This window comes from Podarcis vaucheri, assembly GCF_965113315.1.
Source record: "Podarcis vaucheri genome assembly, chromosome: 4".
NCBI classification, from domain to species: domain Eukaryota; kingdom Metazoa; phylum Chordata; class Lepidosauria; order Squamata; family Lacertidae; genus Podarcis; species Podarcis vaucheri.
In genome coordinates, this window is record NC_138762.1 from 28,314,681 (window position 1) to 28,331,549 (window position 16,869).

Genomic DNA, 16,869 nt, shown 5'->3' on the forward strand with positions numbered 1-16,869 from the left:
TAGACTATTGATTTATTGTTTCACCTGATGTGTAACTAAAGGTAAAGGTAAAGGTACCCCTGCCCAAACGGGCCAGTCTTGCCAGACTCTGGGGTTTGTGCGCCCATCTCACATTTATTGGCCGGGGGCCAGCGCTGTCCGGAGACACTTCCGGGTCACGTGGCCAGCGTGACAACGCTGCTCTGGCGAGCCAGAGCCGCACACGGAACGCCGTTTACCTTCCCGCTGGTAAGCGGTACCTATTTATCTACTTGCCCCCGGGGGTGCTTTCGAACTGCTAGGTTGGCAGGCGCTGGGACCGAGCAGCGGGAGCGCACCCCGCCGCGGGGATTCGAACCGCCGACCTTTCGATCGGCAAGCCCTAGGCGCTGAGGCTATTCTTCCCCAAAACACTATCATTTGCTCAAAAAAGCACTTGAGTCAGCTAAGTCAAGATAAGTTTGAACATGCTTCTCCTCTTTTTAATTGTCCTCTAGACACATAGAACAATATAATACACTACCAGAAAGCACCAAAAGAGGAAGCACAAGTGAATACAAAATGGACCATATGCAAATCACTGCCATGGATATTTCTGGAGCATGTGTCTTCTGCTGGCTGTCACTGTGCTTCTGTGTGAAAATACTCTGTAGTATTTTCCAGAATTGCCTCACCCTGGATAAAATTTCAGATTGTGTTGAAACCATCCCCAACTGTCTCTTTTGTAAAATAATATTCTCAAATCTTCAGATATCTTCATGACTCTTATCTGAACCCTTTCCAAGTTTTTGTGACTACCAAAGAGCATCGCAACTATTAGCAAATTAACTTAAAAACCAGATACGTGGGAAGTGGTGCAGAATGGTGTGCCTTGGAATTCAAAGTTGTTTGGTAAGGTTTGCAGTACGGGTGGAATTTGATATCATGTAATAGTTTGTTCAATCTGAGACATAATGTTTGTCCTATTCGGTCCCAGACAGCATCAAAATGAGAATTTAAGCATCAAAAGAGGCTTCTGCTGCTAATTATTAACAGCCCCTTACTGAGTCACCAAAGGCACACTACCTTATGGGACCAATCTGCTATTTGCACGGATAGCATGGCCAATATCCACAAGAACTGTGAACAGAATATCTACTTCTGTAATGTGACTACAACACTGCAACAGAAATAAGCTGGGATGTAGCCCCTCTTCTCAGCTGTGAAGAGACTTCCAGCAACTAATCATCCAGCATTTAAAAACAGTTCATAGTACGAATACCCAAGGTTGAGGTACTTTATCTTTAAAATTACCATACCTTATTCTTTCCCTCTATTATTGCTGTTTTCTGTGTGATGGTTTCGATTCTGTTTCCTATAGTGCTCCCAGGTTTCAAGATGAAAGGTCTCTCTGGTTTAGAGCAAAATTCATACCTATGATGAGAGCAATGAGAGTTTAGTAAGAGTGAAGTAGGACATCAAATTGGTAAGTCATTACAGACAATGGGTTGCAGTTGGGGCCCATTGCACAGGCTTAATTATGAGACACCCACAGCTAAACTTCTTAAAACATTGTTTAGTTATACACTGTAGTATAGATTTAAGTTCAAGATTTGAATTTTATGGTTTATGCTATAATCTGAATTTTATCCCTCACACAAATCTGAGCATGTTTGAGGTAGAGTGTAATATGTGCATTATGTGCCTTATGTAGCCTAAAGACATGTGCAGTATGCACACACACACACATTACACAGTGAGCATGCCACTTACACAAGGGCTCAGTTCCGAGGGTCTGTGCATCAAGGCAAAATTGCACAAAATCAGGAACCCCCAGAACCAACTCCCCTTGATGTGGAGGGCTGCTTACTGGGAAGGTTGCAGGAGGGCCCTGAGAGCTTTGCAGGCCCCTCTTGTGACCTTCCCAGAGCTCTCATATCTCCTTCCCAAAGGCTGGTAAGGAAGGCACCACCATGATTACTGGGCTTTGAAAAGGTGGCACAAGGGCTTGGGGATGCTGTCAGAGCCCTCTCACTCCTTTCCCAAAGCCCAGTAAGCAAAAAAAAAAAACCACTGGGGTTGCGGGTGGAGAAAAAATGAATAAACCCCCACCCCACGCATAAGGTTGTGATAGTGTAAGTAAGTTGCGGACTTAATGTATGGTATTTAAATGATTTTTACTTGATTAGTATAACTATACATTGTATAACTTTGCATAACTCTGGGCTGCTCTCTGCCACAGACTCTTCCTACTCACTAAACCCTGTTACTTCTTCAGCTTCTGACACCTCCTCCTCCTCCTAGTCTTCTCCCTCTGACCACTCATTAAGTTTTCCAGGTACAAATCATTAACATGTGAAACATATGGACAAGAGTTGGGTTTCATTTACCAGAGAAGGTTTTTGAAGCTCAAGTAAGAAATATTTAAAATATGAAGTCTCTAGTTTCTTTATCTGATTTACAGTTGCAATCAAAATTATTCAACTCCCATCAGGTTTATTATCAAAATTTACCAACTTTCAGCTGTTTGCGATTGAAATAGCAACACAATGGATGCTTAAAAATTCAGCTGAAATTGCAACTTATACTGGATTCTCCAGTTTCACTATTTTTCAACCCCTTCATTGCAAGCATCTTTATTACTTAGTAGAGAAGCCTTTTGCTGCTATGACCTGCTGCAAACAAGATGTATAGTTAGACAGCAGCTTCTGGCAGCATTCCTGAGGAATATTAGCCCATTCCTCATGAGCAACGTCTCCAGTTCAAGAATATTGGGTCTGCGTGCTGCAACCACCTTCTTCAAATCCCACCAGAGATTTCCTATGGGGTTCAAGTGAGGTGACTGATGGCCACTGTAGAACTTTCCAGGACTTCTGCAACCAAGCCTTAGGGGAATTTAAGGTATGCTTGGGATCATTGTCATGTTGGAAGGTCCAATGAAGCCCAAGCGTCAGCTTCCTCACAGACAACATGATGTTTCCTCCTAGGATTTCCTGATACTTCAATGAATCCATCCTGCCTTTCATACACTTCAAGTTTCCAGTGCCAGAGGATGCAAAGCAGCCCCACAGCATCACCAAGCCACCACCATGCTTCACTGTAGGCAGAGTGTTCTTTTCAGCATATGCTTCATTCTTTCTCCTCCAGATGTAACGCTGATCCATGGGGCTGAAAAGTTCCAATTTTGTTTCATCGCTCCACAAAACAGAACCCCAAAACTTCTGTGGCTTATTTATATGATTTTGAGCATATTGGAGCCAACTTTTCTTGTGCTTTTGGGTCAGTAGTGGTGTAGAGTTCTGGCATGGAAATCTGTGTTTAGTACGGCCTTAATGTGCTCACTGAAACCTCAGTGCCTGCTACCCCCAAGTCTTGCTGCAGCTTTTTTGCAGCCATTTGAGGATTTTCCCCAGCCTGCCTTCTCAGAAATCTTTTTTTTTTTTTTGCCCACTCCAGGTAGTGTAACCAGTGTTACTTTAACTTTGAACTTGCGAACTGTGTTTCCAGTGGTGTCTCTAGGAACAAAGATAGTGCCTTCACTACCTTTTTGTATCCTGCTCCTTGTTTGTGAAGCCATATTTCTAACATGCAGCCAAATTTAACACTCAGCAAACCCAGCTCAGGTATTTCATGTGTTCCAGCTCAAGCACACCTGGTGCAACTAATGAAGCCCTTGATTAGTTGCATCAGGTGTGCTTGAGATAACACCTGTTGTATTTGTGCAGTTGTGAGGTGTTGAATAATTTTGATTGCAACTGTATATCCCATTCTATTGCATAGGCTCAGAGTGGCATACAGCAGCTTTTCTAAATGTTAATAGTTTGTCTCCAAGGGGGCTTACAATCTAAAGATCTATCCAAAACCTTATTTAAACTCTGTCATGTTACAGATGGCCTGTTTGATTTCTGGTCAAGTGTGAGAGTAGAATCCAAATTGGCAGGACTGTATTGGGACCTGGACAAATGTGTAGAGTTAACAACCAGATCTTTCAGTATAACTGTCTATGTCTCATAAAAACATCTGTTAGTATTAAGACAGATTCTCCCTTCCAATGCAGACTCTTTTCTTAACATGAAAAACTTGCTTACATTACTATTTCTTTTGTTCCTTGGTTTCAAAAACTAAATAACAACATGAGAATAGCCCTGTTCAGGCATTCATCATAGTCGGTTTTAAGTAAAGGAGATGGTTAGACAGTGTTCTTGAAGCTACAAACATAAAGGAGATGGTTGGACAGTGTTCTCAAAGCTACGAACATGAGTTTGACCAAGCTGTGGGAGGTAATGGAAGACAGGAGTGCCTGGCATTCTCTGGTCCATGGGGTCACTAAGAGTCGGACACGACTAAACAACAACAACAATAACAACAAAAAGGTAAAGGACCCCTGGATGGTTAATTCCAGTCAAAGGCGACTACAGTGGTACCTCGGGTTAATTTGTTCCAGAGGTCCGTTCTTAACCTGAAACTGTTCTTAATCTGAAGCACCACTTTAGCTAATGGGGCCTCCTGCTGCTGCTGCGCCGCCGGAGCATGACTTCTGTTCTCACCCTGAAGCAAAGTCCTTAACCCGAGGTACTATTTCTGGAATAGTGGAGTCTGTAACCTGAAGCGTATGTAAACCAAGGTACCACTGTATAGGGCGCGGTGCTCATCTCGCTTTCAGGCTGAGGGAGCCAGCATTTGTCCACAGACAGCTTTCTGGGTCATGTGGCCAGCATGACTAAACCGCTTCTGGCACAATGGAACACCACAACAGAAATCAGAGTACATGGAAATGCCGTTTACCTTCCCTCCACAGTGGTACATATTTATCTACTCACACTGGCATGCTTTCAAACTGCTAGGTTGGCAGAAGCTGGGACAGAGCAACAGGAGCTCACCCCATCGAGTAGATTCAAGCCACCAAACTTCTGATCGGCGAGCCCAAGAGGCTCAGTGGTTTAGATCACAGTACCACCTGCATCCCCAGTCTTAAGTAAACATATGAGGGGGCCTGTGGGAATAAGCACATGAGCTATGCCTGTCATCATTCTTGTCTGCTAAACACTGGATGCAAGCATCTGAAGATGGCCAAAGTCTTCTATTTTTTATACATACTAAGTTTGGAATAAAGCCTCACAAATTGTGAAAATATGGAAATTTATGTCAAAACATTTTAAATGTCTTCAGTCTTGTAGAGTGGAAGGAGAATGCCACAACGTATTGTTGATTATGAAATTTCAAGAGTGGGCGGGAATGCTGGTTATGTTACATAATGTCCTGGCTCTTAATCACCCTTTATGGAACTAATTTATTGTCTTAAACCTAATTTGATGCATATGGTAATAAGTCTATTGGAATGCTTGTTACATTGCGTTCATCTCTTTACATTCTTTTGGAGAGAGACTCTTGTTTTGTTTAAAGCTAGGTGTTCACAGTTCCGCTTTGAATGGAACAGCTTTGACTTTGGATCAAATGTTTTACTTCTCAAGACCTGGGTGCAAGCTTCTTCAAAACAAATGAATCAAATTCCTGCATTAGTAAGTTACTTTCCATATGTAAATCATTGCCTTCAGAAAAGTAGGATTTAAAACCACAAGTTTGTGATCAAATAGCTAGCATTGATCAAAGAAGTACCAATCCTTTCCCAAGGCATTAACTTCCTCAGTCCTTTATGTCACTGAACGAAAACAACACCTGATCGTTTCATGTAACATGTATCATAACCATTATATGCAACATCCATTTGGGTAGCAGGGAACTTGACATAGAACCCAGCAAAACAAGTGAACAAGGTTACTACAGTAGCACTGCTTGACCGAATGTGCTCTTGAACTGCTGAACTCTTAGCAAAACCTCCTAAATAACTTTAAAAAATGACATTCTACCTTTTCCCCCTAAAGAAATTTGTTTAATTATTTAAAAACCCTAATTCTTCAACTGCCCCCATGTTTAATCAGGGTTTAAAACCCTGATTAAACATCTGGTTGGGGGGTCAGGTGAAGGGGGGGGAGGCCTTCTGCTTCTCTCTCCTCACTGCCAGACCATCCAATTTCGGCAGGCCAGATAGCTCCAGGTGGACTTGATCTGACCCAGGGTGAACTGAGGCTGCTTCAACTCAATTCAAATCACAAGTCAACCCAAATAGGCCCGATTTGGTTCAGGATCTGGAATTTGGCCAGATCCAGTGAACAGCCCTAATTTCAGTTACTATTATATAAAATAGTCATTTTGATGCCTTTTTTTATGCTGTTATTTTAATGCTGTTTTAGTTCACTGTATATTACAGTTACATGCTTTTATTTTGTAAATCATCTTGAGAAAGCTATTACCTCTAAAGCGAATATAAAAGGATCGTACAGGCAATCCTTTGTTTTGCACAGGGGTTACGTTCCATATCCCTGTGCATGGTGGCATGGCCCACATAAAGTATTCCACCTTGCCCCACCCCCGTTTTGCCCACCCCCATTCCATCCTGATGTTTTAGTGATGTTTTAGGGTCCCTTCTGGGTTTGGCACTGTGTGCACATGCACGATCGCACATCAATTGGGTGCAAGCAAATCAATTGTTGCCTGTATTTTAATTTTTTTTAATGGCATTTCTTTTCCCACTTCTCCAAGATTCTATGAAAATGGTACAATTTCCCTTATTACTTTATTTCAGTGTTTTCCACTAAAACAAAGATGAAGAACTTGTGGCTCTCCAGATGTTGCTAACCAACAACTTCCATGATTCCTGACATCTTGACTGGAGCTAATGAGACTTGGAGTTCAACAACAGTTGGGGGGGCCACAAGTTCCCCATCACTGCACTAAAACTACTGAAAGCATGACCAGTTTGAAATAATGTCCACCCGCATCTGGTAACTATCTCATTATTACAGTCATTCATTGCATTTATAAGCCACAAGATAATCTACAGATTTCCCTGCGTTAGACTGATCCAGGGTCAGTTTGTGATACATAAAAGAGCACAAATTGTTTTTTAAAGCTTGTTTCACAAAGAATTACATCAGTTCAGTTACTGAAAACTGTGGCTTGAACTAATTAATTCACAATGATCACTAAACAGAGGAAGAGCACACACTTTGCAAACATTAGATCTCCATGTCAATTGCAGTAATTATCTATCTGAGGAAAGTATACCCAGGAGACTGTACTAACTTAAATGGGCCAAAGGTCTGACTCAGATATAAGACACCTTCATATGTTCAAATTAGCTAAAATGCCTCAAAGAACATCTTTAATGCATTAGAAAATTCAGAGTATGTTGCTATCAAAGAAGAGGTGCTGATGTAACTGGGGAAAGCTCCCAGAACAGTTGCGCATGAATGGATGTACTTTCTAAATAGTATCCACTCAATGCAGAACTTCACCATTGATTACAATACACTTCTGATAAAAACACATCCAATCAATTAAAAACAAACAGTGAAAAGCTTAAGTGCAATGATTTGAACCAAGCAGAAGGCAAACAGATAATGTAGGACCAAAATTAAGCTGCTTTAAGCGCCTTTAATTTCATCAGGAGAGAGTTGAACACGTTACTATCGCTGTACAAATCTATAATAATTCTACACACTGAGTGCATAGTTTACAAATTATGGGTTGTTTTTAAAAAATTGCCCATTTATTCCTTATCCACAAGAAATCCCATAAAATCCCATAAAACAAATCTATTCATCTATATCAAAATACAAAATACTAATTAAAAATACTAAAAATAGAAGCTGGATCCAAACAGCTACTTTCAGTTACCCAGAGGGTTTGATCTGCCCAAGGCTGACCTTTCTGCTCCTTTTAAAATTCTGGTTGCGGGGAGTAGAACTGGATAACATACAATGAATGGTAACAAAAATAGGTGACAACGACAACAAGGAGGCTGCATAATGCATAACATAAGAAGACAATGAAATCTCAATAATATTAATATACCTTACACTTAAGAACAAAATAAAGTTTTGATATAATAGGAATTTTGTTTTTTAATAAATATTTTTATTTTTTTGCAAGGTGGGCAAGTTTTCCTTTCCCATCACATTGCTGGGTTCAAAAAAGGTCAAGACATGCTTTAATGACAATCTGTGGTCCTTGATATATTAGAAATGGAACTGAAAGCTGTTGGAAGTTGTGATTAACCAGGAGAGAATAGCCAAGTGGGAGAGCATGGCAGGGACAGAAACACCTCATCTTCAAAGGAGCTCAAGTGTGTAGGAGATGTGATCTAGGGTGGCCATTTATAAATTACAAAGAATGTGGAAATGCATCACACCCAAAATGGTCAAAAGAGGACACCAATTTGATACAAGGTTGTATGTACAGTTGCAATCACAGACGTAATTATTGTAATTTAAATAAAAATGCAATCCATCTCACCATAGTGAGGAAAACTGTGCCAAGGTAATCTCTGTATCTGTTCAGTCTGTTGTCCAGGTACTAATAACTAATAGGCAGCTTCAAGGCCCCGCTCTCCCTTCTTATAGTTCTTTATCTTTAAACTGCACTTTGAATGGCAGGTCTTAAAACAGTAAGATATATGATGACAGTGTGGACAGAGAACATGGATCTTATAGGTCTACAGTCAGTTATTCATACACTAGCCAGGCTCTGTCCAAGTAGGATCCGCCCCAGAACGTTCTGCTGGCGCACAGAGAAAGAGTTAGGGTCAGAAAAGAACACTGGGAGCTTCCTCACATCCCAATCCTCTCACAGCTGAGAGTCAAGCTAAAGTTGTCACATCATAAGGCAAACAAGGTCTGCACTCCCTGTCAAATCATTGCAAAAAGGGTGTGGGTGTGTGAATTCCCTAAGTCTACTTATAGAGATCATAGACATTTTGGCACTTCAGGCAAACCACAAAATGGTGCCATCCCGTGACCAAGAAAAAAGGGGAGAATGACGATCTGCATCAGAAACAAAGGGGGAGAATAAAAATCTACATCGGGGACAAATGGGTGAGTGAAGCTCTAACCTGGGAATGAGTGGGGGTGGGGGAATCAAATCAATCACACCCACGGGTGAAACAAGGCTTTATTTTCGCCGGGTTGAAGACCCAGTTTAGTAACCCCCCCCACACACATTTGTGTACATACACGCAGAGGCTGGGACCTTAATGGCACCCCTCTAGAGGCTTTACCCCAGGGCAAAAAATGGGGCAATCCCCATACCATAGTTGCAGCACAATTGAAGTGGGAATCAAAGGGTATGCGGGGGTGGGTGGGTTTGCTCTGAATCACACTGGACAAGTACAGACCCTAGGAGACCCTAGATGGCAGCCCCTACCATTTCCTCCCTAGGGGTGGGAGGAGGCAAACAGCGCCTCCTATTTGCCAAGAGGCCGCTCTTGAGGTGGCATTGGCAGGGTAGCTAAAGCCAAGGAAGTGGCAGATCTAGCTTCCAAGGAGTATGCGGCAGTGGTGGCATCTGCGGGTGAGGCATTCCTTGGAGGACGGATCTGCTGCCCTGGTGGATCCTGCTACCCAAGGCAGTCACCTCACCTTGCCTCATGGGTGAGCCGGCTCCGATTACAGCTAAGGAAATATTTGAACCAATGTCTTTCTTGTTCATAGCTCAGTAGCCTTGCCACTGCACTGCACCAGCTTTCATATTCACGTCTTCAAATTTTAATATTGTTATTTCCAATTCAGGCTTCTGAGGTTGTTGTTCTGACCTTGCAGAACTGGTTGGAGGTGCAAAGTCCCTTGATTTTTAATATGTGGTGATTTGTGGCAGAAAGCAAGTATTTGTGTCAAGCGCACTTATGTGGGAGATGATAGATTTCTGTGAATGTATAAAATCCATCATGACTTGTTCTGGTTTCACTATGAATCACCTGGAAATATTGCAAAAATGCATTCATTGTGCATTGTGATACTTAACATTGTCAATCATGGCAATTAATTATCCATGTATGATAAATGGGTCATCCTGTTTGCTAATCAGAAGCACTTATTAGCTCACAGGGATGACTTGTAGCTCGAAAGTATCCAATAAAAAAAGAGCCGTGCAACAAATGGTGAATATTCAAAAACATTTGAGGATTTTTAAAAAATCCATGTCAATAGCAATAATTGGTCATATTATTACCCTACACAACCTGGAAATTGTGTACTGTGGACACAACATATGCATATTAGTTCACAGAGTTTAGTTAAAAATGTGAATCACAAATCTCGCTCTTACTTTGCTTTGCACACAAACTTGCACCTTTTGTGCACATGCTTAGGGATCTGATGGCCAAAATTAGAGAAACAAGCTATCACTTTGGGAAACCATTAGTCATTAATCCCAATTTAGATTTCCACAGATATTTCAAGAAAGGGGAAGGAACGGTCAGAGCTGTTAATCTGACACTCCGATTCCCCCCCCAAGGCACTTGCTGTGTAGTAGTTTTGGACATTTCCAAAGAAGGATCCAATATATGATGTACACATTTACTGTGTGTTGGTGTTACATATCTGTATATGTATTCCATATGTTACTGAACCTTAAAAGTGCTTAGGACATAGATGAGCTATTGAGAAGAACTGGAGGACAGAGGGAGGATGGGGGGAGAAAGACGGCAAGACTCTAAAGGATACATCATACTCTTAAGGAAGTAGATTGTGCCATGTTTGAAGATGCAAAGATAATCACTGTGCTGGGAACCGTCTTATATTCAGGAGGAAGCCAAACAACAAGAGGAAAGCAGTGTATGCTCCTAATTTCGCACAGGAAGCTCCCAGCACCTCCTGCTTAAGTTAGATAAGAAAACTCCCATGGCCTATTCTGGACAAGGCCACTGTTATCACCCTTAGCTTCACACTGTCCTCTCCCTACTCCACAGTTTGCTCCCTTAATGAGATCTTACCTCCATTTACTTGCAGCTTGCCAAGCACAATAGCATGATATATTTATAACTATGGAGAGGGAAGTTTTCCAAGCTAAGAGTTTACTACATGTCACCTTGTCAATTCAAAATAAAAAACAGCTGCTTGATTGAAATGAGTAGCTTTATTACCACTAAGTCATAGATTCAAATTACTGAATGGGTTTGGATTACAGGGAAATGTATAACTGCTGCCTCCAATCTAGTCTCATTATATACCTCTTACTTTATCAGAACAAAATTTCAAAAAAAGGAACACAATGCTAAGCCAAGGTATGTGCTTTGTAGAAACTATACCTCAAGGACCACCTCTTCTACCTGGACCCCAAGATCATCCTCTGAGGCCCTTCTTTGCGCATCTCCTCCATGAGAGGTCTGGATGGTGGCAACACAAGAATGGACCTCTCCTGCAGTGGCTCCCCATTTGTGGAGGTTTGGCTGGGCCTTCATTATACACCTTTAGGCACCAGGCAAAAATGTTCCTCTTCTCCCAGGCCCTAAGCTAATTGAAATCCAATGCCTTTTAATACATTTTTGTTCTTATTTTTCTTATCTGTTTTGTGGCTTTTATATTGTGATTTTATGTTTTGAACTGCTCTAAGATATACGGGTATAGGGCAATATACAGATTTAATTAATTGCCTTAATAATATCAGACTGTGGGAGGTTAGACCTAAAACATGAAAATAAATATAAGATGTTCCCCACAATGAAGGGCACTTGATACGTTTAGTAAAAAGCATATATATCAAACATGGAAAGAAAGCTAGAAGAGTTCCTTACCATAGTATTTTAGTCTGCCCCGCTTGCAGACCTATTGCTTTAATTTTTTCATAACTTTTAATTTCAATTCAATTTGAATCATTCTACAAAAATTACAAGGACATAGTTGGCACTCCTGCCAGTGAGTGACCTTGGAATGGCCCAAGTTGTCAGTTCACATGTGCCATGTCAGAGGACCTATTTTGCCAGAACTCTACAGTGAGTATTTCTGAGAGCAGACTGCTTTGGAAAACCACTTTTCACCAAAGTATCAGTGCAATTTTTCAGTACTCCCTCTGAAATTACACAGTTTATGTGAGCAAAACTGCATATACAGTTGTTCATACATAGTAGCCACCTGCACCAGCTTTAATACATTGCGGCACTGGCAGTCAAACCAAGTCACCTTGGCAGTGTTCCAGTAAAGGTCTGCTCCTTCTTTAACCCTACGCAAGACACTACAACCTCTCAGGGCTCATTGTAGCTGTTATGCTCCTTTGCTTCCTGAATCAATGAGCTAATGTTTCTAAATGCAATGAGATTACATGTCCTACTGATTACTCAGCACCCTGATGTCTGGTGCTTCAATGGACTCCACCATGCAGCTAAATACAGTCTCCTGCAGTTTCCCAGAAACTGCTAGGTCGTTTATACACTTTTGTTCATGGATGATCATTATATGCAACCAGCTAAATGCTAAAGTTTAATTGGTGGAGGAGGAATGAAGAATTCTAGTCCTTTCTTCAATCACACTCACCTATGATTGCATTTTATTGCACCCTTCTGCAAATGAGCTCACAATGCCTTGCATGGTTCCCCATCCCCCTTTTTACGCTCCCCCTTTAATGCTCACAACAACCCTGTTCAGGCTGGAAGATGCTCACAGGCCCAAAGTCATTCAGTGGCTGAATGGGGATTTGAGCATGAGTCTTCCTAGTCCTGTGCCCTCTGACACTCTAACCAAACTATGATGCACTTCAAGATATATACCAAAAATGTGTATAAAAATGTGTATTTTCTAACATGCATACAAAAATGTGTATTTTTTTTTAAAAAAGTTTAAAATAACATGCATTTTCATGTGGCTAAAAAACCCCCCCAAACCCTAGAAGTTACAGAAATTGGATGCAATACATATGAATGAACACAGGCAAAACTGATAGGAACCAGAAATAGACTGATCTATTCATCGCTAAGTCAAACATATCAGAACATATATCAAAAGGAGAGAAGTTGAAAGGGGGGAGATTCTGGTGGTGGTCCTGGAAGCAAACTGCCTGCTGTCACGTGATGAGGAACAGCCCACACCATGAAGTAAATGATGTAATGTCTCTGCAAATGGTGATCACCCTTTTTCTGTAGTAAAATACTGTACTGGGTTACTTTAGCTGCCAAAATTTAACCAGTATTTGTATGCAGTACAGACCCTCAGTCTACTCTCTCCACAGCAAGAAACACTCTTTATATGAAATGCTTACTATACAAAAATGGGTTTGATGCTGAGCTTTCCCATGCAAATCCATAAAGATGGACTCATTGGGTAAGACTTGCTTTGAGAGAATTCCATCCCCCTTTTGCTTTGTCTCTAGTCTTGTAGTTAAGATATGTATTCCTTCTGAATACAATAGTTACATTTAACTATAGTGGTTGTTATGAACTAGTATATTATCACCCATGGAACTAAGCCACTTAAGATAACGACTATACGAGTAATAGCATCTTGTGGCAATGAATCCCATACACTAATTTCCATACACTAATCTTACACTACACTATCTCCTTTGTGTGTTTTGAACCTTCTACCAATCAATTTCATTGAACAATTCCATTATCTTGTATTCTAAGAGGACAATGGCTCTATTTCCTCTTACTACATGATCCGTAAATCATTTTTCTGATGCCCAACCTTCTTAACATTTTCTTTAACCTGTAAGAAACTAGGAAGTTGAAATACAAACACAAAAAAGAATGATATTGAAACATAAAATTGAAAACAAGAGGTTAAAAGAAGCAAGCAGACATTTTACAGTTGAAGTGCTAGTTTTCCTTATCAGGTGAAAAGCTGCATCCCTTGGAAAAATGTACAAGTGCTATTCAATTATGTGCTAGGAGAGGCTAGTATATTCTCCATTCATAGGGTTCAGCCAAAATAACAGCCAAAACAACGCACTTAGAACCCAAGGCAAAACTTTGACATGCCATTTATCCATGCCATTTCCATGTTTTTTTAATTTTTGAAAAGTCCACAGAAGAGAGAAATTACTCTGCCTTGAAAATGCTTTAAATATGTGTCCCATTCCAGGAAAAACGAAGAGTGAGTATGGTTTTTAATATTAAGCACACAAATAATTTCAAGGTCCAGGGAGGGAAACTGAATTTTCCTTACAATTAACACATCTGCTGTGAAAACACCAGTGACCATTTGATGCTGCCCCAAGTTCTGCTTTTCTACAGAAAGCTCCCATATTCTTCAGAGAGATTTCGCCAATAAAAATAATTATCCTAATCAAGCTGCAAAACTGCTTGCAAGGTGATTTGTGGGCTCCCTCTGAAACTTGTTTCCAGTTTTAAAAGGTAATTTGAGCCACCCAGAGAACCATCTATTGCACACAACTCCTGGAGCTATGGTGATAATGAAGTATTTTAATGTACAATCTCCCAGAGAGTGGCAGCATGACATCAAGTCCTATCCATGTCATGGAGAATTACAGCATTTACATTGTGCATGGCAGCAGAACAAGGACCCCACACAGTAATCCACTCCTTTAGGTCACATGAATTACCCTTTAAAAACTGAAAAAAGACTCAGAAGCAGGACTGCAGATTTCAAAGTGGACACTGGATCTGATCTGGTCATTGCCCTAAGTGGTGCAGATCAGAACCAGAGTTCACTGGATTCCATTTCCATTTCCACCCCTATCCCTAACCTGTGCTTTTGCAGAGAATCTAAGCAGACCATTCAAACATTTTCTCCACAGCATTTATCTATCTTTGCTACATTTTCCCCATCCAGATTGAATCAACGCATCAGTGACTCTAGAAAAAACAACAGCAAGAGAATTTATCCTTCTATGCCTTTATGTTTTATGCTTCATCATCATTTATTAGACTTGGGAAAGGATGATGATTTAAAGCACATAGTGATAGAACTTGGTTAATAAAGACCTTGGTTCAATGGAGACACATAAAGAAGCCTTTGACAAAAGTTTCAAGCATATTAGTTGGAAATAATTGGCCGCTGTATTAACTGTGACAAGAACAAGCAATGCAAATTATCATCACTATGTACAGAGAGGTCAATGCTAGTTCCAGTTCTCCAGGGTTATTATTAACAAGAGGCAAATTGCAATGTTTGGAAAGGGCCACGGTCTCCTTGCTTCCTGTTTCATAGAATGAAAGTTGCTGTTCATTGGAAGCTACCAAAATCTGATTCAGAATAAAAGGCCAGGGCATATAATTACTTGCTTTATCTTACCATTTGTTTAGTCTGAATAAATGCAAAGAATATATTAGCTGAATTGTTTTACCTTTCCTATTTGTCTGAATGGAGAGGGCAGAAATCTCCTTTTTTTTCCTTTCCACAAACTTTTTTATTTTTTGCATACCCTATACGTACTTTGTCCCATCTCTATAAAACACACGTTTCTTTTTAAGCTATATGTCAACTGTAGGACTTGGTTCTACCTTACATGATGGTTCATTCACTGCACACTAAAGAAGTTTAAATCTGAATTACATGAATACCCAACTAAAAGGCTCCTTTACACTACAAAAGTGGCATAAAGACCCTCGCACCTTGATCTACAGTGCATTCACTTGGAAGTAAATCCCATTTATTTCAAAATAACTTATTGGGGTCCATGGCAGATGGGGCAGGAATGGCAGGATCCTTCAGGGGAAGATGAGGACAGTGGAATAGGAAGTGGGGAGAGTTCAGGCAGTGATGGGAAGGAGGGTTCTACCCTGCTGTTGAAAGATGTACATGAGGAAAGAGAAGCTGGTGGAGTCAGTCCCAACCCATCGCTAGAGAACTGCCTCCAGAGAGTGAGCTCCACAAAGTAGCTGAAGAGGCGGCTGAAAGATCAGCAGAGCCGGCTGAGGTGGAGAATCAGAGGCTGGACTCCATTACCAAAGATGTGAAGTCATCTGCATGAACAGACCCAGTATCCTCTTCCCCACCCCCAGAATCACTAACCTGCAAACTCAAGTCTTCTGTCTTATGATGGTAACCACACAGATGATCTTATAACTGCCTATGGATTTTTTAACTGTGTATCTTGTATTGTGAACTGATGCTGAGACCCTGTGCTAACTTCTTAAAGAAAGCATTCCAGTTTTTTTGAGCTGAGAGTTTGAGTACTGTGTCCAAGAGTGGGAGTCAATACACTAATGTCCTAGTAGCCTTGTGGGCAAATTGCATAAAGCAAAAGCCACTGAAAGTCACTGATGTGGTGTCCCATCATGCCAGACAACACTTTTCATTATCCTTTACTATTGACCATGAGGGCTGGGATGGATGAGAGCTGGAATGTAGCACCCAGAGGGCACCATGTAGAACAGGGTTCAGCACACTTTTTCAGCAGGGGGCCAGTCCACTGTCCCTCAGACCTTGTGGGGGGTCAGACTATATATTTTTTTGGGGGGGGGAATGAACAAATGCAAATGAACCTATGCCCCACAAATAACCCAGAGATGCATTTTAAATAAAAGCACAAATTCTACTCATGTAAAAACACCAGGCAGGCCCCACAAATAACCCAGAGATGCATTTCAAATGAAAGGACACATTCTATTCATGTAAAAACATGCTGATTCCCAGACCGTCTGAGGGCCCAATTTAGAAGGCGATTGGGCCGGATCAGGCCCCTGGGCCCTAGTTTGCCTACCCATGATGTAGAATATCCCTGTTATTCATGTTGGTAGGGCCATTGACTACATATAATAAAATCATAGAACTGTAGTTGAAAGGGACCCTGAGGATCACATAGTTCAGCACCCTGCAGTGCAGGAATCTCAACTAAAGCATCTATGATAGATGGCCATCCAACCTCTACTTAAAAACCTCAAATGAATGGGAGCACACCACCTTCTAAGGGAGTCTGTTCCACTATCAAACAACCCTTACTGTCAAAAATTTTCTTGATGTTTAGTTGGAATCTCCTTTCTGGCCTTCCAGTGGAACCCTCCCTAAGGAACACCCGTCCATCAGACATCAAACAGATAAACAACTATTTGACTTTTAGAAGACATCTGAAGGCAGTCCTGTATAGGGAAGTTTTTAATATTTGATGCTTTATTGTGTT

The 16,869-nt window shown here is 41.0% G+C and overlaps 1 protein-coding gene and 1 long non-coding RNA gene across 6 annotated transcripts in view; one reads left to right on the forward strand and one right to left on the reverse strand.

Moving 5' to 3' along the window:
- Nucleotides 1-16,869, reverse strand: part of FLT1 (fms related receptor tyrosine kinase 1) — a 140,417-nt gene that overhangs the window by 60,747 nt on the left and 62,801 nt on the right. For all 5 annotated transcript variants that reach the window (XM_082220238.1, XM_082220237.1, XM_082220236.1 and 2 more), the window contains one exon: nt 1,278-1,392. In XM_082220238.1, the coding sequence (XP_082076364.1) occupies nt 1,278-1,392 (115 nt within the window). The remainder of the gene's footprint in view (nt 1-1,277; nt 1,393-16,869) is intronic.
- LOC309531056 lies at nt 1,342-8,327 on the forward strand. Its single transcript, XR_014219036.1, has 3 exons — nt 1,342-1,444; nt 5,362-5,477; nt 6,602-8,327. It is a non-coding gene; the product is annotated as an uncharacterized lncRNA (long non-coding RNA).